The sequence below is a fragment of the Protomyctophum bolini genome (genome assembly GCF_963924005.1).
Source record: "Protomyctophum bolini genome assembly, chromosome: 5".
NCBI classification, from domain to species: Eukaryota; Metazoa; Chordata; class Actinopteri; order Myctophiformes; family Myctophidae; genus Protomyctophum; species Protomyctophum bolini.
In genome coordinates this window covers 36,790,045-36,814,171 of record NC_137866.1, presented here as the reverse complement: position 1 = coordinate 36,814,171, position 24,127 = coordinate 36,790,045, and the positions used below count along the sequence as shown (strand labels likewise).

The following is a 24,127-nucleotide window of genomic DNA, read 5'->3' as shown; positions in this document are numbered from 1 at the left end:
AAAAATGTCACATACTTATCCAGCATGTGTTTGGTAATGTGTAGAACAACTTTTCAAATCTGTAGTCTGAATATTTTATATACTATAGGTGCATTAAAATTTAAAGAACAAGCAAAGAAGGAAAAAGCTTCTATTTGGCTTTAAAAGGAAGTGGGGTTTTCTTTTTTTTAACCCATTTGCTGGATTTACGGGAAACACCACTTATGAGTTATGGCTGGGATTTACGGAAAACACCACTTATGAGTTATGGCTGGGTTAATGTTCCAGTGTCAAAGAGGCACATCCATAGTGATTCACAGGATACCAAAACATAGATTAATAATTAAGAGGAAAACGCACATTTTATTAAAATTAATTAATTAATTACGGTACACAAATGAACCGCAAAGGTCTATGTCAACTTGTCTTTTCTGAGACTTGACAGAAGGGTGGTAAAATCTATAACAGAATGACATCGGTTTACATGCTGCACCTTATTAAAGGTACAAAATTAGACCAAAAATAAGGAATAGCACCATTATAAGAGTTTAATGAACATTCATACACATTTTTCATAGAAACTACATTGGGCCTCAAGGAATTATCTTAAGAAACTACACTAACGTTACCTCAAGAAATGATAACACCCGAGATTCAAACTCATGCTCAGTTCTCCCTCGTGGGAAACCTTTAATTAATCAGCCTGGGATAAAAGGCATGGATCAGGTCAGTAATTATGGGCATGCCTCGCAAGTGGTTTGCATGGTTCTTGTTTCCAGTTCCTGACTTTAAAGACAGGGTCAAGGGTCCATAATATATGAGGTGGTGGACAAAGTTCTAAATGTTTTTAAATGTCTACATTGAAGTTCATAGAGCCATAGTGGAGAGGAGAGCCATAGTTAGTTGGGCTTTATCCGACTTCAGGCTGCGTTCGGAACTTAGACTGCATGGCAAGATATCATTTTACACAGTAAAATCCAGTGTTCATTTATCCATTAGTAACTCTGAGAGCGTACAAAGGACCCGTATGGGTCCAATTGCTTAGATTTGTACACTTTCAGAGATAAATTAAGGATAATATTGGTAACATTTTGATGTAGAAAATAATAAAAAGGAAATAATACACCCAGAGATAAAAATAAAAGGTGCAAAATAAAAGTATAGCACATTGTCATGTGAAGCAAAAACAAGCACGTCCTTTAATTGTCCTAACTCTGCCAAACACAGAAGTCTTCCCCAGCCATCCTCGGAAAGACAATATTGCATTAAGTATAGGAACTAGAGGCACCTACCAACTAGTACACCATCTAGATGTGCTTGGAGGCCAGCCAGGGGTGCTGGAGGCACTGTGCAGCCGTGGGTCTCCTCTCTGGATAGAAGTTCAACATGCGCTGCAGGAAGTCTGAGAACATAGACGCCTCTTCCAATAGGAAGTGGTATTTTTCCACCAGGATGTCATAAAGGGCCAAGGGCTGCAGCGGGCCGACACGTTGAAGGTCACCTGGATGGAAAACACAGGACAGAGATTTAAAGTAACTGGGTTACTGCTATCGTTTTTGTCAGCACTGCTCCAGTGCAAAATTGTTATAATATTTAAAGTTTTAATATTTTAAGTGTAAAAGTGCAATCTTAGAAGTACAAGCATTTCACTGCCAGTTTGAATAAACAAATTGATGTATCTGCAATAACTATAACAAATTTTACTTACTTACTAAAACTGCAGCTATTCCCATTTCAGGGAAAAACTAAATATTTCCTTGACACTACACTATTATACTATTATACTCTACGCTATTGGTTTGACCATTACGGACCATTATGTAAATGAAAGACTTTAGCTACAGTTACATCTATCTATATATGCACCAAGTCTCTGTCTGTACAGTACGTCTGTCTGTACGTCTGTGTGTAATCAACGTAACTCGAGAACCATTCACTCCACCGACTTCGAGTCGAGTCGGTCGGACCCACGGTTGTCCAGAACTGACCCAAAAAGGCCTCTCTGCCGGGCTCTGGACAGGGCCCTTGCTCAGGGTCCATATAGCTGGCCTGTTCCGAGTGTACATCTGCATATACTCCATTTGGGCATGCCTGACTAAGAACTCCATATATGGGCATAAAAGGGACAGGGCATGCATTTCCAACTTGCATCGTTCCAAGTAGGCCGCCAGTGCCCCACGGGCACTGCTCCAGTCAAGATTAAAGGTTCAATAAAGAACCTTAAAGTGACTGATGTGAGTGATGTCCTGTAAAAGTTGTCAGAAATGTAGGGCAGAAAGGTACTGCCTAAAATAAAAACATGTTTCAGGTCTCCCGGATCGACTCTGGTTGATGAACTGTGTTGTATCTGTATTGACGTGTGCCATTTATACTCTATTCCCCTTATAGGTCAATTTGGTTTTATTTTACACTCTCAAGAGTTACATTATCGTTAAACATCTGCATTACTTAATTTACAAGAGACATTTTTTTATTTGATCGCTTGCTTGTTATCATGATCGCTTGCTTGTTATCACCTATGGTACCAACATCAATACAGCATGGAATTATGGACAAAAGTCAAAGTCATACGACTCTGAAGGAATTTAATTCATGTTTTGTGAGGTCCTGAGCCATTTTTATGCTTCCGGCTGTCTGACAGCAGAAGCATAAAAATCATCTTTGGGGGGGAAAAAAAGTCAAAATGTTGTAATGTACACCCACCTCTGCGATTGAAATATTCTGCCGAATATTTCCCCGACAAGGCAACAGCTGGTGGGATTTTACCCAGAAGTTCGATGATGCGGGCTATGTGATCTGAGGTCAGACGAACGAGAATACACCACACACACACACACACACACACACACACACACACACACACACACACACACACACACACACACACACACACACACACAATAGCACAATTACCATAGCACAGCATCAGCAAGTACAATGGAGTCTCAATACACCCGCAGTGTAATCTCATTTAATCCTGTGTCAATATTTGTCACGCCGTCGGCAGACTGTATTATACAGAACCAGTACCTTCCTCCAGGGAGAAGTTCTTGCAGGCTTTGGGTTCAAACAGAGAGTCTCCAGTGACCAGCTCAAATGCCTGAGGGAAGAAATCAAGGGTAAGATGGTGTGAAGTCTCCAGCTCAACGCAGAGCAAGGCTCACTGTTCTTTTAAAGCTACAAACTGTAACATTTATGTCCTAGCTGGGACTCGAACCAGGGGCTTATCAGCATGAGCACAGAAATTGCTACTGCTGCGAGCTTAGACAGAAGGTCTGTTTAGCAGGGGAGATATTCAGTTTTGAGCAGCTCCGTTACCCAGTACTCAATTTCTACAAGCTCTGAATCTGGGAGTTTGAGTCAAGGTTATTATAGAAAAACTAACGAAAGAACTAAAAATAAAATAAAAATATTTTGTAAAAACTAGAGGAACTAAGGAAAAGAAAAACAATAACTAACTGAAACTACATTGTGTTTACAAAACCAACTACAACTAACTGAAATGATAGACAAAATTCCCTTACAGTAGCTTAATCTGTAACTGAATATAATCTTTTCTTTATTACACAATACTTACTCTGGCCCTTTTCAATCCTGCACCTATTTGTCAACTATCTGTCAGGTGCAGGATTGAAAGGGGCAGAAAAACAAAAATGAACGAATTAAAAAAAACTAGCAACTAAAACTAACTGAATTAGAAAACAAAATAAGTAAAAACGAACTAGAACTAAACTATAATGAAAAAGCCCAAACTATTATAACTTTGTTTTGAGGTCACCCAATCTCATTGGTTATAAGTTTTCACTTGTTAAAACCTGACAGTTGTTGAACACAATACTGCTCCCCAAGCACCAAGGGGTGGGTGTGTGAGCTTCTGAACACTAAATTGGATAAAACTGTACCATACATTTTGCAATCTAGAAGTGGGTCTGGTCTGTCTGTCTTATAATATAAGACAGACATATTATGACCAGTCAATCTCGCAAACCACTGGACTGATCGGCATCATATGAAAATATATATTTTGTGAGAATATATGTCACATTTCGTGAATTCATAATTCAAATCAAATCAAATCAAATCAAATGTATTTGTATAGCACTTTAATAAACAACTCTCATTGTACCAAAGTGCTTCACAGGTCAGAGGAAACAATACAATATAGTACAATACAATACACCAAAAACAACACACAGGTTATGGTACTCAAACAGTAGAAAAAACCTTAATGGCAGTTAAGAGCAACAAGGCAAACATTTCCTATCAACATAAAGTGCAGAAGCAATCCCCCTGATGCTTCTGCACTTTATGTTGATAGGAAATGTTTGAAAGGCTTGTGAATATAAACATGTTTTAAGTCTGGATTAAAATGTCTCAATGGAAGGGACAGACCTAACAGCAAGGGGAATGCTGTTCCACAGTGAAGGGGCTGCGACCGCAACGGCACAATCGTCCCTAAGATTATTTTTTGTTGGTGGAATTTCTAGGAGTCGCCCGTTTGCTGACCTGAGAGTTGATATCAAGTTGATTATTGACATAATCAAGACAAGTTGATTACTGACATAATCAACTTGAAATCAACATGGCATCAGAGATCCACAGGGAAGCCACGCCTGTCTTGCGTTATTCAGATTACAGTTACAATGTGAGGACATGTTTTGTTGTGCTCCTCACCATGCAGGCTAGGCTCCAGATGTCAGCGGGCGGCCCGTACTCTGAACCCAGCAGAACCTCCAGGGAGCGATACTGACGCGTCTGGATCTCCTCACTGAAATGTTTGTACTGAGAAAGACATGGAGAGAGGGACAGAAAACAAGGAGGCAGTCAAAGACAGAAGGAAAGATATTATGCCTAGAGGGAGGGAGGGAGGGAGGGAGGGAGGGAGGGAGGGAGGGAGGGACGGACGGACGGACGGACGGACGGACGGACGGACGGACGGACGGACGGACGGACGGACGGACGGACGGACGGACGGACGGACGGACGGACGGACGGACGGACGGACGGACGGACGGACGGACGGACGGACGGACGGACGGACGGACGGACGGACGGACGGACGGACGGACGGACGGACGGACGGACGGACGGACGGACGGACGGACGGACGGACGGACGGACGGACGGACAGACAGACAGACAGACAGACAGACAGACAGACAGACAGACAGACAGACAGACAGACAGACAGACAGACAGACAGACAGACAGACAGACAGACAGACAGACAGACAGACAGACAGACAGACAGACAGACAGACAGACAGACAGACAGACAGACAGACAGACAGACAGACAGACAGACAGACAGACAGACAGACAGACAGACAGACAGACAGACAGACAGACAGACAGACAGACAGACAGACAGACAGACAGACAGACAGACAGACAGACAGACAGACAGACAGACAGACAGACAGACAGACAGACAGACAGACAGACAGACAGACAGACAGACAGACAGACAGACAGACAGACAGACAGACAGACAGACAGACAGACAGACAGACAGACAGACAGACAGACAGACAGACAGACAGACAGACAGACAGACAGACAGACAGACAGACAGACAGACAGACAGACAGACAGACAGACAGACAGACAGACAGACAGACAGACAGACAGACAGACAGACAGACAGGTTCCTCATTGTGCTCTTGTCATTATCAAAGTTTGTACTAAATCGACCCCCATTTGATACAATGTTTGATTTGTGGGACCCTCAATCTGTATTCTGTACAGTACAATCGGTGTGAAGTCAGAGATCAATCATATCAATTAATCGTCTAGCCGCACTGCTGCAGGGACCCCAGAACTTGAAGCAGTGCTTGCTTTGCAGCCAAGTGGGAGGAGCAACAGTATGCAGCATTGTAATAAGGAGGACATGTGCACCGACACATGTGTGAACACTGACCACCCAGCAGGAACTGCCCAGGTCAGCGATCTTCACTGGAATCTGCTTCAAGCTGAGCGCATCCACCTGGGTCCTCTCTGAAAGACACAGCAAGCCATGAGTTCTCTCACTGTTTTATACTGTATATCGACCTGGGTCCTCTCTAAAAAACGCAGCAAGCCATGAATTCACTCACTGTTTTACCATCATACTGTATTCTTTTTTCCTCCAACATCATACAGAATATGAGAACTGGGGGCTCACAGCAGTTCAAATATAGTTTACTAGAATACTAAAAAAAAAAGAAAAAAAAAAGAAAGAAAACACCCCTTTCCCTGGTTTCTGAAATCAAGTATTTCTCTACACATTGACATCAAAAGTCCAGTTTTTATGTCAATATGTGCAAAATAAAACATCGTAACGGCAAATAAATATTGCTTACTTAAAATGGAATTGGAGATCTGAGCACTCCAAAAAATGTGGAGGAGAGAAGAAGTAAAGTTAAAACTAATTTTATTCTATAAAAATGCTGTTTTGACCGGTTAAGTTTCACTCGGGGCAAGAACTGAACCAGAGCCCTTGAAGACCGGTCGAAACATGGTTGGCATTTTTTATAGAATAGAATTTGTCCTCATCCTCTCCTCCACATTCCCACTGATCCTTGAAGCACCATACACTTTGAAGAGATGTGACAGATCAACAGTTTGTCAATGTTTTAGTATCCCTAAGTACACTGTACTGCTCAAGTGTACTGTTACTTGACTTCGATATTACTCAAGTAGAAGTACGTTTAATTATTGAAATCTTCTCAATAGATTCTCAATAGCTTACTCTGAGTAACAGTAATGATAATTATTGGTAATGTTGCACTCAATCCTTAACACATTACTTAGCCTCATGTATAGCCTACCATAACCTTGTCTCTTTTATGGTTTGTACTGTGTAGGGCAGTGGTTCCCAGGGGTACCTGAGGGAGTTCCAGGGGGGACCCATCTATTTTGTTCATGTTCATAAAGTGCTAAAGTGTTTAAATCAGTGGTTCCCAAACTTTTTCATGTCAAGGACCCCCAAATTGACACTACTTAGCCCGTGGACCCCCATTTGAAAAGATATGCCAGGGACCCCCATAAGAAAAGACACATTAAGACGTACACATTTAGACGTCTACATTTAGACGTCTACATTTAGACGTACACATTAAGACGTACACATTTAGACGTCTACATTTAGACGTCTACATTTAGACGTACACATTAAGACGTACACATTAAGACGTACACATTTAGACGTCTACATTTAGACGTCTACATTAAGACGTACACATTAAGACGTACACATTTAGACGTCTACATTTAGACGTCTACATTTAGACGTACACATTAAGACGTACACATTTAGACGTCTACATTTAGACGTCTACATTTATTAAACGTCTACATTTAGACAGTGTCCCCCTGAGTGCCTCCCCAGTGTCCCCCTGAGTGCCTCCCCAATGCCTCCCAGTGTGCCCCCCGAGTGCCTTCCCAGTGCCTCCCCAGTGTGCCCCTGAGTGCCTCCCCAGTGTCTCCCCAGTGCCTCCTCAGTGCCTGCCCAGTGTCCCCCAGTGTCCCCCCAGTGTCTCCAATAGCAATACAAGAGCAATAATACAAATTTATCTTAATGTATTAATCTTATTAATTAATTAATAAAATTAATTAATTAATCAAAATTGCGGCCTGTGCCCAGCACCATGCCAAAGCTTTTTCCTGCAGGAAACACTGCTTGTGGTTGTAAATATATTGTTATCCGTGTTGCGAGGATGAGGGGGTACCTGGAAAAATATCTACCCCAAAAGGGGTACGGTACCTGGTCCAAAAAAGTTTGGGAACCCCTGGTGTAGGGCATTGGTTCCCAACCTTTTTATACTGATGTACCACCTCAGAAAATATTTGGCTCTCCAAGAACCACCATACTATACTGATGTTAAAATACAGGAGCGTAATACCTGCCCTGTTTGTTCCATTCCTAAGCCAATAATGCTGCTGCTCTGACAAAACTCTGTCTAATCACTAATCAACACAACTGATGATATTTCTAATGTGATTAATCCGTTCTCAAATCTTTATTAACAGCTAGGTGTGCTGTCATGCTCATTTCAGCACGGCTGGATAACATATTTCAACCAATTGCTTGGTCAGAAGAACTACCTGTAGTAATGTAAATATTTCATCCCACTTTTGTCATTTTTCTCTTTTTTTGGGCGACTCCTCTGAGTACCACCAGAGGTGGCTCAAGTACCACCAGTGGTACTCTTACCAGTTGTTGGGAACCTCTGTAGGGCACCAGAGTGTGATAGGCCAGAATAAGCCTCTCTTTCCCTTTCTTTATTAGTTTTATGATTGAGTATTGTATCCCAATCCAACAACGTGCTTTTAATTAATTGATGTTTAATAAAACATTGTAATCTTGGGGGGAAATCCTTTACTCAGTCCATCATTTCTGGTCACATGCATTTGTATTAAAACCCCTAAAGTAAAGCCAGGTCACCCCATGGCCCGATGGCCTGCCACACATAGCTACACTACCTGTGAACTTGGCATCCTTCCTGTTCAAGCCGGACCAGGTGCTACTGCCCCCCGCTGGCTGTGTTTGGGACTGCTCCACCTGACACAACAGGATGTTCTCTGGTTTGACGTCTGTGTGGATGATCTTACACTGGGAGTGCAGGTAGTCCAGTCCCTCCAAAACCTACACCAGGTATGCATGGGAGGACCTTACTCATGTGTTCACATCAACAGCAAATTGTTAACCTCTTTCAAACCGGAGTGTCGTTGTTGAGAATGCCATCTCTTTAATAACATTATTTTTCAAAAGATTTCAAAAAGGAAACATGCAGATCTACATTGCGACACACTGAGCTTCTAGAATCTAGATCAACTCGTTTCACTATTTTTGTGCGATGCCTTAATATGAAAAAGTATAACATAAGGCTTAAATTAAATGGTTAACTTATTAATAATGACCTCAAGAAACTACGGTACACATGCTGATTGCCCATACTGTATCTATTCCGGCTTGGATTTGAGACTAAGCTTTTTAACTGCATCTTCAGACTGAATTCTCAAATGGTTAAAATTCATATTCTCTTGTCTTGTGATGTGTCCCTCTTAAACTTTACCTGAGTGAGTATTTGTTTGACCCAATGCCGCGGCAGACCTGGATTTCCAAAACACAGCTGGCAGCTTCTTAGGTCAGGACCCAGCAGCTCCAACACCAGACATACATCTACTGAAGTTAAGGTCCATATTATGACGTGAGCTCAGATTAGTCTTCGAACAATGCCAGTTTTGACATGTAAATGAGATGTAAATCAATGTAAATCAAACACATTACAGTCATTACCGTAGCTTGGGATTTGATTAATGCCTTTTATAAGCAATTGCTGAACTACCACAATATGCACACAAAACAGAACACACACACACACACACACACACACACAACTTTAACTGTAGGTGTTAGAGACCTGCGGGTGGAGTTTTTTGTCACCCACAACCGCACATTCATTATCCGCCCGCTATCCAACCACACCGTCCTATTTAAATTAACCGCACCATCCGCGGTTACCCGCGGCAACCGCCGCTAAATCCGCAGGTCTCTAGTGGGTGTCGGTTTCAGTCTCTAAAAAGGATACGGACTCCGTTGACCCCAACTAGCTTAAATTCATCTAACAGCTGGACAATCGTTCTGCTGGACGGATGACGAGCTGCAGGACCACTGACCTGAGGAGGGGGTCGGGGGAGGGAGAAATTAATATGACAAAAGTTGGGGACAGCAGGAGAGAACACAAGAGAGTGAGATACGTGTTGTTGCTATTTGCTACCATCTTGATGCTAACAAGCCGTCAGATGATCTGAGATCTCTGCCTACCAATACATCAACAAAAATAGCTGCATTGCATAATCAGTATATACATAAATACATCTGATTATGCAATGCAGTCATTTTTTAAATATCTGAATTCATGCAGCACAGTTAAACCCCTACATTGAATTTAGATGTCCCCAAATGTATTGATAGGCCTATGATCATCTGGCTGCACGAAAGTACAGTTTGAAGCTGGGGCAGGACATTAACAGATTACAGCTATAAAATAATGTTATATTCATTGTATGTAAGTTCCTTTAATACCAAATGACTGTGTAGTGGAATTACATCAATGCACAACGATGAAAGTGGGAAATAACTTTCAGTTGGATAGAAAGAGAGAGTCAGCAGGAGAGCAAAAGGACTTACACATCGCAGGAGTGTGAGTTCATCTTGTCCAACCAGCGTGAACTCTGGACCACTTTTCAGCACCTTCACAGCAACACGCCTGCCCAATCTGCTCACGCACGCACGCACACACACACACGCACGCACACACACACGCACGCATGCACGCATCAATCTCAATGAGCTTATTGTACAAGCTGACTGACACATGTATCCAGTGTGACTTAAGCAGCAGCCACAAACGTAATATCCCTTCGGTGTAGCATAATTTGTCACTGTCAGACAGAAGCTTTGTGTCTATATTTAGTTTTTGTAAATGAATGCCCTACTAAGTGTAGTAGGACAGTGTCTCTCACAATGCATCGCGATAAGAGCTTGTAGATCAGCTATTTTTGCTATTTTAAATAAATACTATATTTAATTTTTCCATGCAGGGGCCCCAAGGTGTCCTTGAGGGGGTTCCCAGCTAATGAATGTGTTATACTATAACACATTTTGATAGAATTATAGTATCAAAATCAGTTAAACCACTTTAACCCAATTTTGTAAAAAAGCATAGCAGATCTACAAACTGTGAAAATAAATTACACAAAATTGAACTGTTTAACACCACAAATCTTCATCCCTCATGGGGATCCCTACTAATCTTTTCAATTGGGGGTCCGTGGCATTTGTGGTCTTACTCTTGAAATGATTGAACCAACCTGAGGTCCACGCAGAGCCAGACGGTGGAGAAGAAACCCCAGCCGAGCTTGGAGACAACCTGGTACCTCCTGTTGAAGATGTCTCCTATCTGGACGGGGTGGTACCCACCTGACAGAAGACAAACATAGACACTTTTAACTCTACCAAACAGCTCAATGAAACTCACTGGACTCTCTGATTTGGATCAGGAGCGAGAGTGATATTGGCTGGGAATCAGAGTAGAAGTTCCCGGTTGGATCCTGGCTCCCCCTGGCATTGCGCCAAAGTGTCCTTCAGCAGCCAGAATATTGAACTCCTAACTGATCCTGACAAGCAGGTTTTTGTCTTGTATGGGTGCCTTCACCGTCTGTAGGCTGATTTATATTCTATTATACATACAGTAGATGTTGTGAACCGCAAATGGCAGATACTCAAGCTCAGAACGCATCACGAGGCAACCCGTTGTGAGCTTGTAGATCGTCTAATTCTGGTAAGATACACGTGAGGGAATGGGTATGAAAAGATTGTGAGGTATGCATTGTAAAGAGTTTTGAGTGTTTGGAAGACAAACGTTATATAAATGCAGTCCAGTCACATACATTCAATCAATCAAGGGGGTTTGCCCCTCACTAGCAAAATGTTAGTGTGCCATGTTCTGAGCTCTGGGTCACTCTGCTACACTCACCTCCCTTTGACACCCCCACTAGGGAACCTGATACGGGTTACGGCTTCAATGTAATGCCCGGGATTCCCAGAGTCTCTCGGGAAGTGACACTAAAGCCAAACATCTTAACCACCAGCCTAGGAGGGAATTCCCCGTTGACCGGGAGAGACATTAGGCTTCTGGTGTTCAGGCAGAGGCTCTGAGCCACTCTGTTACACATTCTGCAAAGAAAAATCTGTTATTCAAGTGGTACTAGTACTACTCTATTTGATGTGTGGCTGCTGGTATTCAATCGGTGATTGTCTGAAATCCTGGGCGCTACACTACCTCTGCCAACTGGGGAGAGCAACCTCATGCTTCCTTCCATGCATGAGGAGTCCAAGCCGTTTCCCCAGTTGGACGTAGCGCGTGGAAGGAATACATTATTCCAACCAGTTCCATTCCCCTCCATCAGGCGCCGGCTGGCTGGCCAGGGGGAGGCAGTTTAGAGACCAGGATTACCGGTAGGCCTACTGCATTATTTTGTGAGGGTATACTACTCTAGGCCGGGGACACAGGAAGAACATGCAAGCTCCACACAGCACCTAGGGTATATGGGCACTGATGGTACTACTCCATTTGATGTGCAGGCGCTGGTAGTCAAGCGGTACTACTCTTTTGGATGTATGGGCGCTGGTATTCAGGCGGTACTACTCTACAGGTATATGAAAAGTGTGCCGACTGTGGTATTTTATATGTTTCAATTTGTTTGTCCTTTTATTTTGTTTGTTTCTGTCCTCGTCCACATTCAGGGCTCCGACAGCTGTGAGGAAAACAGATGCTTGCCAGTTTTATAAGAGCTCATATTTCTATAACACACAAACGGGTAGAGTCAGATGCCAGATTTTGCGATCCAAGGTTGATCCCGATTTAGCAAAGCCCTAGTTTGAAAAACGTTTTCACAAGTTCACAACTCGTTACAACACATTTTTTGCTAAGTTTTGGAAAACTTTGCCTATAATGACAAGCCCAAAATAGAGACAGCATGCTGAAAGTGGTTAGAATCAATCTGGGGTGCAGAACTGAGATACCGATGTCAACAAAAGACAGATCCATGGGTCTGACTCTAAGTATAGTGATGGTGTGTACAGTATGCAGTGGCCATGATTTAGTAGTATTAAGCACGAGGCTGAGAGATGCTGAAGATAATCACAGTCGTGCTGATAGTACAACGACACAACCTCAAGTGTGACATTGCTTTATTTAGCTTTCTGTCTTGAATGGCATCCAAAACAATGGACCATTTAAACTGAATGGCTTACGGGGATATGATTTAGTATTGTGTCAAATATCTGTACCACACATTTATCAGCTTTGGTGAGACACTAATAATACAGGGCCACAAAATGGGAATGATAGGCAAGCAAGGGTTTAGGGTTACAGTGCTGTTGGAAGCAAAAAGTAGAAGCCGATAATGAGAGAGACATACTGTACAGTGTGTGTGTGTGTGTGTGTGTGTGTGTGTGTGTGTGTGTGTGTGTGTGTGTGTGTGTGTGTGTGTGTGTGTGTGTGTGTGTGTGTGTGTGTGCGCGCGCGCGCGTGTGTGTGCGACTGTGCGTGCGTACGTGCGTAGGGAGAGAGAGAGAGAGAGAGAGAGAGAGAGAGAGAGAGAGAGAGAGAGAGAGAGAGAGAGATAGAGATAGAGATAGAGAGAGAGATCGGCACAGTTTGAAAAAGATGATGGCTCAGGCGTGCATGCAGGGCACGTGCCTTGGCTCAGGGACCCTGGATCCAGGTCTTGACTCAGGAGACTTTCACAGTACCACAACTATGTTCACTGGATCCTCAAAAGCTTTGATGCCCACAGCAAGTCCCCAGGGAGACATAACCCGTACGTGTCACTTCCCTTTGATGTTCAGGGGCTCACAGTTGGGGAAGTTTGAATAAGTGTTTTCTACTGCAGTGCTGGTGTTCCCAAACGTTTTCACCACAAGACCAAAAAGCTAAATTTGGTCTCCCCAAGACCCACACTTAAATTAACCATTTAGGCCCCATTTAAAATCTAACTTTTTTTAATGATTATTTTATTTATTTATTAATGTTTTGCCTTTTTTAACACTAGCATTTGAAGGCCGTTGTACGGCAGAGGTTGACATGTCATAGAGGACAGAGAGATGTCCCAGCTGTGTTTGTTACCGGGGCAGTATTCTCCAGGGTCCTCACATCCCCGGCTGTCCTTGGGGTCCAGCTGCTCGTGACGTCCCAAGTCCTCCAAACCAGACGATGATGATGACCCAGCTTCACTGCTGCAATGCACAGGCGCATGCACACGCGTGCGCACGCACACACACACACACACACACACACACACACACACACACACACACACACACACACACACACACACACACACACACACACACACACACACACACACACACACACACACACACACACACACACACACACACACACACATGCATGCACGCACACAAATATGAGCGAATATGCATGCTCTCACCACACATAGTTACTGTATACAGTTACAGTATACAGTACTGTGTGTGTGTGTGTGTGTGTGTGTGTGTGTGTTCTCGTATAACTTACCTACTTAGGACCAAAAGTCCTAAAAGGAGCTTCCATATTAGGACCGTTGGACAAGTTAGGACCAAAATCATGGTCCTTATAAGGATTACCACTGCAACAGATACAGGGTGCCATTTTAGCATGCCTGGTGTTGAAATTGGGATGGTCCTAAAAAGTTGTCATTTTTACATTTGAGATCGCCCCCCTCTGACCAACCCATGTAATTACAGGTGTGTGTGTGTGTGTGTGTTTGTGTTCTCGTATTTGCTACCTACTTAGGACCTTTATGAGTAAAAAGAGCTTAGGCACTCAGGGAGTCACTAAGGAGGCACTGGGGAGACACTGGGGAGGCACTGGGGAGAAACTGCAGCCATTGGGGAGACACTGGGGAGGCACTGGGGAGGCACTCAGGGGACACTCAGGGGGACACTGGGGAGACACTAGGGAGGCACTGGGGAGACACTGGGGAGAAACTGCAGCCACTGGGGAGACATTGGGGAGGCACTGGGGAGACACTGGGAGGAACTCAGGGGGACACTGGGGAGGCACTCAGGGGGACACTGGGGAGCCACTGGGCAGACACTGCAGGGCAGACACTGGGGTGGCACTTGGGGAGGCACTGGGGAGGTACTGGACATTTCATATCACCCTTTTTTGGCAGCTTGGCATGGCATATATGATATGGGCATACAAGGTTTCTGCCCGACAGCAGCAATATGTTACACTCCGTTTAAATGTTTTTTTACTGCTCAGCAGAACAGATGACTTCAAATGGACGACGCTTAAAAGGCAAAATGTACACAAAATACAAACACATTGTTTTTATACAAATACAGTATGCTGCTGCCCTATATGCTCCTACATGAATAAGTCATGCACAAATAGTACATATACAGACTTATTGGATTCCATGTCAAATTGGTTTGTGTTGCTTTGATGCATTCTGGATCTGTTCATAGCCTCTGCAAATGGGATACCCAGGTCATCACTTCCTGTGTTCAAAAGTGTTCGAGAGAGTGAATTTGTCCTACTGAAAATGGCTCTAGATAACCTCCTAGATATTCACCCCCAACTTACTGAACAATATAAATATCAGATCCTACTAGAGACCATCTTCAACACTCAAATTGGCCAGATTCAGCATGCAAGACCATATTCCACTGCTTGTGACCAACTTTTTATTTAATTTGTCTTTTAAAAGCTTTTCAGGGGAGGAGACATTACATTATTTATCTGAGCATGTACATACGAAATCACAATAACTTACAGGAGTAAATGTTTTTTTATTTTTAGAACACAAATTGTCCTTATGTGATTGTTTATGTACCCGCATGGTTTGCCTACTGGCAACATTTTTTGTCTCTTCCTCCGATAGTGGCGGTTCTGTGGTTGCTAAGCAACCCAGTCCGCTTCTTAACCCCCCCACCTTACCCCCAGGATCGCACAGACTTTTTTGGAAAAGGGAAAAGGGAGACACATGATGTACATATGCATATTACACACTTATTTTTATCCATATTCCACTGCTCTCTGAGCACTTCAAGAACGATATGGCCTGCCAAGGCTGCTATTTCAGAGTGAAATTGTCACATTATTGAATTCCCCTATTATTCGCATTAGTAATGTTAAGGCCTTGGATGATTTTTTCCCTTATCCATGTTCTGGTGGGAATGTTGCTGTGCTTAGAGGGCCCTAATGGCAAAAACATGTTGTAATGAGGATATCCTTAACTCTGTCCATAGTTCTTATGTTGATAATTGCCTTTAAAATTCCCCTTCATCTCACAAAGCCAAGTCCCTAATTGACAAAAATGAGACCCCTACTTGCTGATGGTGGGTTTGACATCAGATAATGAGCTAGCAATGACACAGCTGCAATAAACCATCTCTCACCAGATCCTAAAAGTGAACCGTGGCTATCAGAGAATGGAGGAGACCCCAAGGAGCTAACATTAGGCCTCGAACGGAACTGCTCTACTGACATACTGAGTTATAAGAACAAGTACATTATTTACCATCAGCCTACAATGAGGAACATTTAAAAAAAATAGTGTCAAGCCATTATGATCCTCTGGGCTGTATGACTCCTTTCACATCTCGTGCAAAAATCATAGTGCAGGATCTATGGAACCAGGAAAGAGGATGGGATAACTTCATTAAAACGTATAGCTTTAACTTTAAAACCTCACACTGCATATGTAACTCAGAGTGCACAAATAGGCCCTCCTCATTCCTACAATAGCAACATATAACAAATGCAGGTAAATGCAAGGTTATCAATTCTCCTGTATAATATACTGTATAGGTACATGACACTCAGACTGGTGTCCTGTGATCTGTCACAGGCCCCTGTTGCTAAATAATTAGCACTGTTTGGCTGGAGCCAAGTAGCTTCCAAAAATCACATTCCTACCTTTTGATACGTTCTTTCAGGGGTAGCATATAATGTGATCCTTTATAGTCAACCATAATAACGTCGTTGTGTTGAGGAATGCAGACTTGTTTATTTATTTTACTCACTCATTGACACAGAGAAATGTGTTTCCTGCCACTAAATGAATGAAGTGGAACCTTACTGTCTTAGTGTATCACTCCGCCAGCTTTTTTTATTTAATTTTTTTTATTCGATGCAATTGTGAACAATAGCCAAGTAATACATAGTAAGATACATATCCATTGGCCAATCAAATGGTTCACTGCAGCTCAACAGTCAGTGTGAGGGGTGGTGATTGTTTACCCACAGGGCCGAGTCCCTGAGGGTGGCCTGGTCGCAACGACATTCCCCCTGTCCGAAACGGACCAGAGACGGCTGAGATACGCCGGGGACCCCCGCGGACCCCCACCCGGGCACGAGACCCACGGGGCCGAGTCCCCGAGGGCGGCCCGGTCGCAACGAGATGCCCCCCAGCCAAAACGGACCAGAGACGGCTGAGATACGCTGGGGACCCCCGCGGACCCCCGCCCGGGCACGAGACCCACGGGGCAGAGTCCCCGAGGGCGGCCCGGTCGCAACGAGATGCCCCCCGTCAAAAACGGACCAGAGACGGCCGAGATATCCATTATTTATGGAGCGCCAATAACCATTTGAAAATATATTTAAATTTCAATAGCTGTCTCAGTAGAAATTTGTAAATGGCTTTTGGGAGGAACTGGTTGCTGGTCCTAAGAAGACCCATGGGGGAGGGTAACACATCACACACACACACTCGGTCCTAAGAAGAACCATTTTTTTTTTTTTTAAGGGGGCTAGTGAATCATGGGGTGTGTGTGATATGAAATGTCCAGTACCTCCCCAGTGCCTCCCCAAGTGCCACCCCAGTGTCTGCCCTGCAGTGTCTGCCCAGTGCCTCCCCAGTGTCTGCCCAGTGCCTCCCCAGTGTCTCCCCAATGTCTCCCCAATGTCTCCCCAGTGCCTCCCCAGTGTCTGCCCAGTGCCTCCCCAGTGTCTCCCCAGTGTCCCCCCGAGTGCCTCCCCAGTATCCCCCTGAGTGCCTCCCCAGTGTCTCCCCAGTGCCTCCTAGTGTCCCCCCAGTGCCTCCCTGAGTGCCTCCCCAGTGTCTCCCCAGTGCCTCCTAGTGTCCCCCCAGTGCCTCCCTGAGTGCCTCCCCAGTGCCTCCCCAGTGTCCCCTCAGTGCCTTCCCAGTGCCTCCCCAGTGTCCCCCCAGGGACTCCCCAGTGCCTCCCCAGTGCCTCCCCAGTGTCTCCCCAGTGCCTCCCCAGTTTCCCCTCAGTGCCTTCCCAGTGCCTCCCCAGTGCCTCCCCAGTGTCCCCTCAGTGCCTTCCCAGTGCCTCCCCAGTGTCCCCCCAGTGACTCCCCAGTGCCTCCCCAGTGCCTCCCCAGTGCCTCCCCAGTGTCTCCCCAGTGCCTCCCCAGTGTCCCCACAGTGCCTTCCCAGTGCCTCCCCAGTGTCCCCCCAGTTCCTCACCAGTGTCCCCCTGAGGGCCTCCCCAGTGTCTCCCCAGTGCCTCCCCAGTGTCTCCCCAGTGTGCCCCTGAGTGCCTCCCCAGTGTCTCCCCAGTGCCTCCCCAGTGTGCCCCTGAGTGCCTCCCCAGTGCCTGCCCAGCGACTCCCCAGTGCCTGCCCAGTGTCCCCCAGTGTCCCCCCAGTGTCTCCAATAGCAATACAAGAGCAATAATACAAATTAATCTTAATTTATTAATGTTATTTAATGAATTAATCAAATTAATTAATGAATCAAAAGTTGATTGAAGTTATTATATACTTAAAGCAGCATTAGTATGTAACTTTCCTCTTCTACCCTGGATTTGAACCCGCTTTCCTGCGTGCTGAAAACTTTAGCATTGAGCTAATCGAGCCGAACTGCTTGCTCGGGGGATAAATTTAATCTTGACCATAAGGTCCAAATTCGAGTCAGATCCTGTGTCTAGGTGAGACATGACCTTTGACACGATCTAAATGTCTCAACAGAAGAGCAGGGAGACAAAATACAACCAGCCCAATTGTATAAGTTATATTGTATTAACATACTCTACCATACAGATTGGACAAAATGTTATTGTATTCATTAAAAAAAGAGTTACATTTTCCACCACTGCAAAACTACTGCCATTTGAGGCATTGATTTCTCATTTCTGCATTAATGGTTTTACTCCTAGGTTTAGTTTAGTTTATTTAGGATCCCCATTAGCTGTTACACCTGGCAACAGCTATTCTTCCTGGGGTCCTCACAGAATAATATACATACACAAATTTAAATAAAAACAACATTACAGATATCATAAAAGAAATACATTAAAGCATAACAACCACGGTTAGTGCATTCACTCTAGATTACATTAACTGGTATATTGACAGGGTAAAATGCCTTTTACCCTTAATTTCTGTGATGCATACTGGTAGAGCGTTCCAGAAAGTCATTGCCCTGTACATGTATTCTTCACTGCATCAGTTCTTGGCTTAGGCACTGTAAATCGACCCATTGCAACATGTCTGGTATTATGTACATGTCTATCACTGGTATAATGAATATTTTTATATAAGCATTTTGTTTTTTTATTTGAACAAATGTTCCTAAAAAAATCCAGCCAGACTGGCAGCTAATCTCTGCTCCACCAACAGCCATGACAGCGTCTGATGATTTAACAGTACTAGATCTAGTATTGCAGTTCAGGGCAAGGCGAGCTGCCTTATTCTGGGCTATTTGTAATTAACGCAGGTCCTTTTTAGGACCACACAACTGGACAATAGTCAAGGTGGGATATCACTAGTGCCTGGATGACCTGGACAGCAGATGTTGGAGTTAAAAACTCATCTCCTAATCATGGACAAACCCCCTCCCATTTCTTAGTTATGTTTTGAATACGAGTAGACCATGTTAGATGACTGTCTAATATAACCCCAATAAGTTTTGTTTCATCTACCTGCTCAACTGCTAGATTGCTCAGATTCAGTTTCAATTTGGGTTTTGACTTGAGCATATGCTGTGATCCAAATACAATGGATTTAGTCTTTGAGATGTCCAGGACCATCCTATTGTTCACCACCCACTCTGATATGTTCTGTAGTTCCTTGTTAAGAGCTACAGACAGATCTTCCACATTAGTGGCAGACATATACAAAGTAGTGTCGTCAGAATACATGGCTATATTGGCCCCGACCAGTGGCATGTCATTTGTAAATATAGTGACCTAAGCAACTTCCTTGTGGAATTCCACAGTGAATATGTTTAGTATCTGAGAGACTCCCATTATAGTATACTCTCTGTGATCTGCTGGATGAATAGCTTTTTATCCACCTTAGTGCAGATAAGGTAAAACCATAACATGAAAGTTTGTCAAGCAATAGATTGTGATCAATAATGTCAAACGCGGCACTAAAATCTAACAGTACAGACCCCACTAGTCTCTTAGAATCCACATTCATTAGACAGTCATCTATTAACTGTGTCAGTGCTGTACATGTAGAAAGCCCATCTCTATAGGCGTGTTGAAAGTCAGCTTTAGCTTCCTTCCATATTTGTGGATTTTTGCCTTTCTCGTAAAAGCTACTATGTTGTGGTCAGTGCATCCAAATTCAACAGAAATCACCTTTGAGCATAGATCAGCTGCATTTGTAAAGATATGATCAATACAGGTGGAGGAGATGCCATTTATTATTTGTGTTCTTGTTGGCTTGTTTGCTAACTGTGTTAAATTGTATGTATCTGCAATAGCATGGAGGGTTTTCTTAAGTGAGCATGTTGGAGAGAACCAGTTCATATTCATATCTGCAGGTATATACAATTCCCTATTACTGTCTGATGCTCTGTCCACCATCAATTTACAATTTACAATTTAGGCATTTAGCAGACGCTCTTAATCCAGAGCGATTTACATTAAGCAAGAACAAAAGCACCATCTCACATACACTGCTGACTACTACTGAGAATTGGAATCCGGTAGTCTGTAACAGCAACACAGCAATATAGGTTTAATATTAGGCAAGTGGACTTAAAATATAAAAAAATATAAAAAGCCACACCCCCACCATGAATATTTCTGTCTCTCCTGTAGATATTATACCCATGTACCATAAATTCCTTATCACATGTTTCATCTAAATGTGTCAGATATGGCAAGTATTCTATATCAGGGGTGCCCAAACTTTTTTCACTGAGGGCCACATACAGAAAAATATAGGAAGGGCTGGGCCACTCACTAGAGATGAGGTATATCACCTCACCTGTCGTGTATTAAAGCAGGGTTTACTGCACAATGTTGTTGGCATGGCGCTGCGCCATGCTTGAAATAAATCGTGCCATGCCAAGCTGCCCAAAAAAAAGGAAGAAAAAAAAGAAAAGAAGGGGGGCTATTGAATCATGGTGTGTGTGTGATATGAAATGTCCAGTACCTCCCCCAGTGCCACCCCAGTGTCTGCCCAGTGGCTCCCCAGTACCTCCCCAGTACCTCCCCAGTGTCCCCTGAGTGTCTCCCCAGTGTCCCCTGAGTGTCTCCCCAGTGTCCCCTGAGTACCTCCCCAGTGTCCCCCTGAGTACCTCCCCAGTGTCCCCTGAGTGCCTCCCCAGTGTGCCCCTGAGTGCCTCCCCAGTGTCCCCTGAGTACCTCCCCAGTGTCCCCCTGAGTACCTCCCCAGTGTCCCCTGAGTGCCTCCCCAGTGTGCCCCTGAGTGCCTCCCCAGTGGCTGCAGTTTCTCCCCAGTGTTTCCCCAGTGCCTCCCCAGTGTGCCCCCAGTGCCTCCCCATTGTCTCCCCAGTGCCTCCCCAGAGGCTCCCCAGTGCCCCCCCAGTGTGCCCCTGAGTGCCTCCCCAGTGCATATAGATGATTAAACTCATAAGAGCCAATGCAGTGAAGTTACTGACCAAAAGGTTTTAGCTTTCTTTTGTTTGGAGACGGTCCTAACATAAATCGTGCCATGCCAAGATGCCCAAAAAAAAGGAAGAAAAAAAAAAAAAAGGGGGGCTATTGAATCATGGTGTGTGTGTGATATGAAATGTCCAGTACCTCCCCCAGTGCCACCCCAGTGTCTGCCCAGTGGCTCCCCAGTACCTCCCCAGTACCTCCCCAGTGTCCCCTGAGTGTCTCCCCAGTGTCCCCTGAGTGTCTCCCCAGTGTCCCCTGAGTGTCTCCCCAGTGTCCCCTGAGTACCTCCCCAGTGTCCCCTGAGTACCTCCCCAGTGTCCCCCTGAGTACCTCCCCAGTGTCCCCTGAGTGCCTCCCCAGTGTGCCCCTGAGTGCCTCCCCAGTGTCCCCTGAGTACCTCCCCAGTGTCCCCCTGAGTGCCTCCCCAGTGTCCCCTGAGTGCCTCCCCAGTGTGCCCCTGAGTGCCTCCCCAGTGGCTGCAGTTTCTCCCCAGTGTTTCCCCAGTGCCTCCCCAGTGTGCCCCCAGTGCCTCCCCATTGTCTCCCCAGTGCCTCCCCAGAGGCTCCCCAGTGCCCCCCCAGTGTGCCCCTGAGTGCCTCCCCAGTGCATATAGATGATTAAACTCATAAGAGCCAATGCAGTGAAGTTACTGACCAAAAGGTTTTAGCTTTCTTTTGTTTGGAGACGGTCCTAACAAGTAGGGTAAAAATGTGGTAATTTATAGTTTGCCCTTCTTTAAATCTGATGTGATTGTATTAAAATAGATTTTTTTCCACATTCAGGAGTGTAGTTTATATGTTTCTACTATGTCTAGAAAGTGTGGTCCTAACGAGGTAAGCAATAACCTGAAAAAAAAGTGTGGTCCTAAGAAGGTAAGTTATACGAGTATGTGTGTGTGTGTGTGTGTGTGTGTGTGTGTGTGTGTGTGTGTGTGTGTGTGTGTGTGTGTGTGTGTGTGGTTGCTCATGCATGTATGTGCGTGCGTGCTGGGTGTTACTGGGGGGGCACACCGGGAAGTTAAACTACTTTTAGACATTCCCACGGGACTTGACCCACAGTGGAAACTTGTCGCAGGCGGCCAAGCTAAGAATGGCTCCGTGTCTGAAAACGGAAGTGGTCGCAGCATGATCTCACACCTAGTCAATCATTTTACAGTCTGCTCTAGCAACATCTCAGCTGCTTCGAAGGCATTGCCACTTTCAACCTGTGGTGTCCCTAAATGGGCTTGTCATTACAGGCCAAATGTGTCAAATAAACATAGCGGAAATAGCCACAAGCCATCTTCAAGCTCACAATGCATTGCATCGCGCCGCATTGTCAACTTGTAGCCCGGCTATTTGGAATGCCACTCTACTGTGCCCCGTTATTCATCATGCAATGAAGTATATCTAGGCTTAACTGGTTGAGTGGGGCTGACTGGAGGGAATTGTGTTTCACACAAGCCCAATGCCATGGCTAGCGGGATATATACAGTAGGCTTCAAAATGAACAGTGTTGTTTTGCTGAGTATAGTAGAAGTAGCAATACCACCTGTAGAAATCCTACTTCCTACAGTACTAACACAGTATCTTCCCAATATTATTTCTATTAATCTACCGGTATATTCGACAGCAGATTTGAGCCAGAAACACATAATGCACGTGTCTGTTTCAAACAAAGCTACAGTATGGGAAAGTTATGTGCACATACGAGAGTTAATACCTGGCCTGCAAAAATTGAAAGGGATAACTATGTTTTACTGTTTCTTATTCAAAGGCATAGAGTCATGATACTCACGGGCAATGCTGTGGTTTCCCCTGAGCAGCGGTGTGAGTCGAGTGTAGGTAACTCATGGTGGAGAAGTAGAGGTATAGCCAGCACGTACAGCACCGCTAAAGAGATGAACAGATCACACAGAGACCATGAAGACACACAGACGGAAATTACCGAGTGTCACAGTAAGTGTTTTTGGCATGGCTTTTGCAGGAAGCTATAGCCCATGTGATTCTCAAACTTTTCAGGTCGAGACCCAACAGAGGATTTAGACGTTTGCCCGGGATCTGGTGAAAATAGCAGATCTACAGTACACGTACATTTTGTTGTACACTTCAATCAATGACAACATAAAATCATCCATCCATCTATCCATGTTTATGGCGTGGCTTTGCGGGAAGTTATAGCCCAGAGACGTTTGAAAATAGCAGATCTACTGCTCATGTGTTGCAGATTGGCAAATGTAGCTATTTTTGTGCAAAACTGTTGCACGACTAAGTAATTGGTTAATTACAATTACATTTAAGGCATTTAGCAGACGCCCTCAATCCAGAGCGATTTACAGTTAATCATGTCAATTAATTGAATCTATTAAAAAATAAAAAATAAAAACATGCTTCTCGATTATTTGATTAATTGAAAATGTAATTGAAAGAATAATCGTTAATAAAATAATGGATATACCTGCAATGTAGTATGTTGTGTGCAGAAGAGTGCTCTGTAGAAAACAGTCCAGTAGTGGTGGTTCTGTGGTAGCAGGTGTCCAGTAACGCTGGTTCTATGGTACAGTAGACAGCAACAGGTATCCAGTGGGTGTCCTGGACAAAAGTCAGCAGAGTGGGAGAGTTTAGCTCCAGTAAGAGAGTGTCAGCAAGGTCTAAACATGGAGACAGCTCCAAACAGACTCCTAACTCACTGAGCTGCCTGTCAGCCTCGACATGTGTACTACACAAATAATTATATCTGGATAAACACCTCGCTCAATCTTGTCTGTCTGTCTGTCTGTGTCTG

General features: G+C 44.3%; 1 protein-coding gene across 2 annotated transcripts; it reads right to left on the bottom strand.

The window, feature by feature from the left end:
- Positions 1-274: 274 nt before the first annotated feature.
- On the bottom strand, positions 275-24,127 carry LOC308316091 (SRSF protein kinase 3). Of its 2 annotated transcripts, none has more exons than XM_080764457.1 (13): positions 23,801-24,127; positions 23,141-23,235; positions 13,656-13,762; positions 10,837-10,945; positions 10,154-10,241; positions 9,552-9,639; positions 9,036-9,142; positions 8,443-8,605; positions 5,900-5,976; positions 4,654-4,761; positions 3,010-3,079; positions 2,683-2,775; positions 275-1,480 (listed from the first exon to the last, which is right to left on the bottom strand). In XM_080764457.1, the coding sequence occupies exons 2-13, from the start codon at positions 23,194-23,196 to the stop codon at positions 1,287-1,289; spliced, it is 1,260 nt and encodes a 419-aa protein (XP_080620583.1). In that variant the 5' UTR covers positions 23,197-23,235; positions 23,801-24,127; the 3' UTR covers positions 275-1,286. The 2 variants fall into 2 exon arrangements, with proteins under 2 accessions (XP_080620583.1, XP_080620584.1); XM_080764458.1 differs by having other exon boundaries at positions 276-1,480; positions 13,656-13,765; positions 23,801-23,965.

Excerpts from the sequence above, each read along its gene's own strand:
- LOC308316091 (XM_080764458.1), bottom strand. The coding sequence starts at position 23,196 with ATGAGTTACCTACACTCGACTCACACCGCTGCTCAGGGGAAACCACAG. Across the intron at positions 10,242-10,836 it reads TGGCTCTGCGTGGACCTCAG|ATTGGGCAGGCGTGTTGCTG; the intron begins GTTGGTTCAATC and ends GTGCGTGAGCAG. Across the intron at positions 9,143-9,551 it reads AGTTGGGGTCAACGGAGTCC|ATGTATGTCTGGTGTTGGAG; the intron begins GTATCCTTTTTA and ends TAACTTCAGTAG.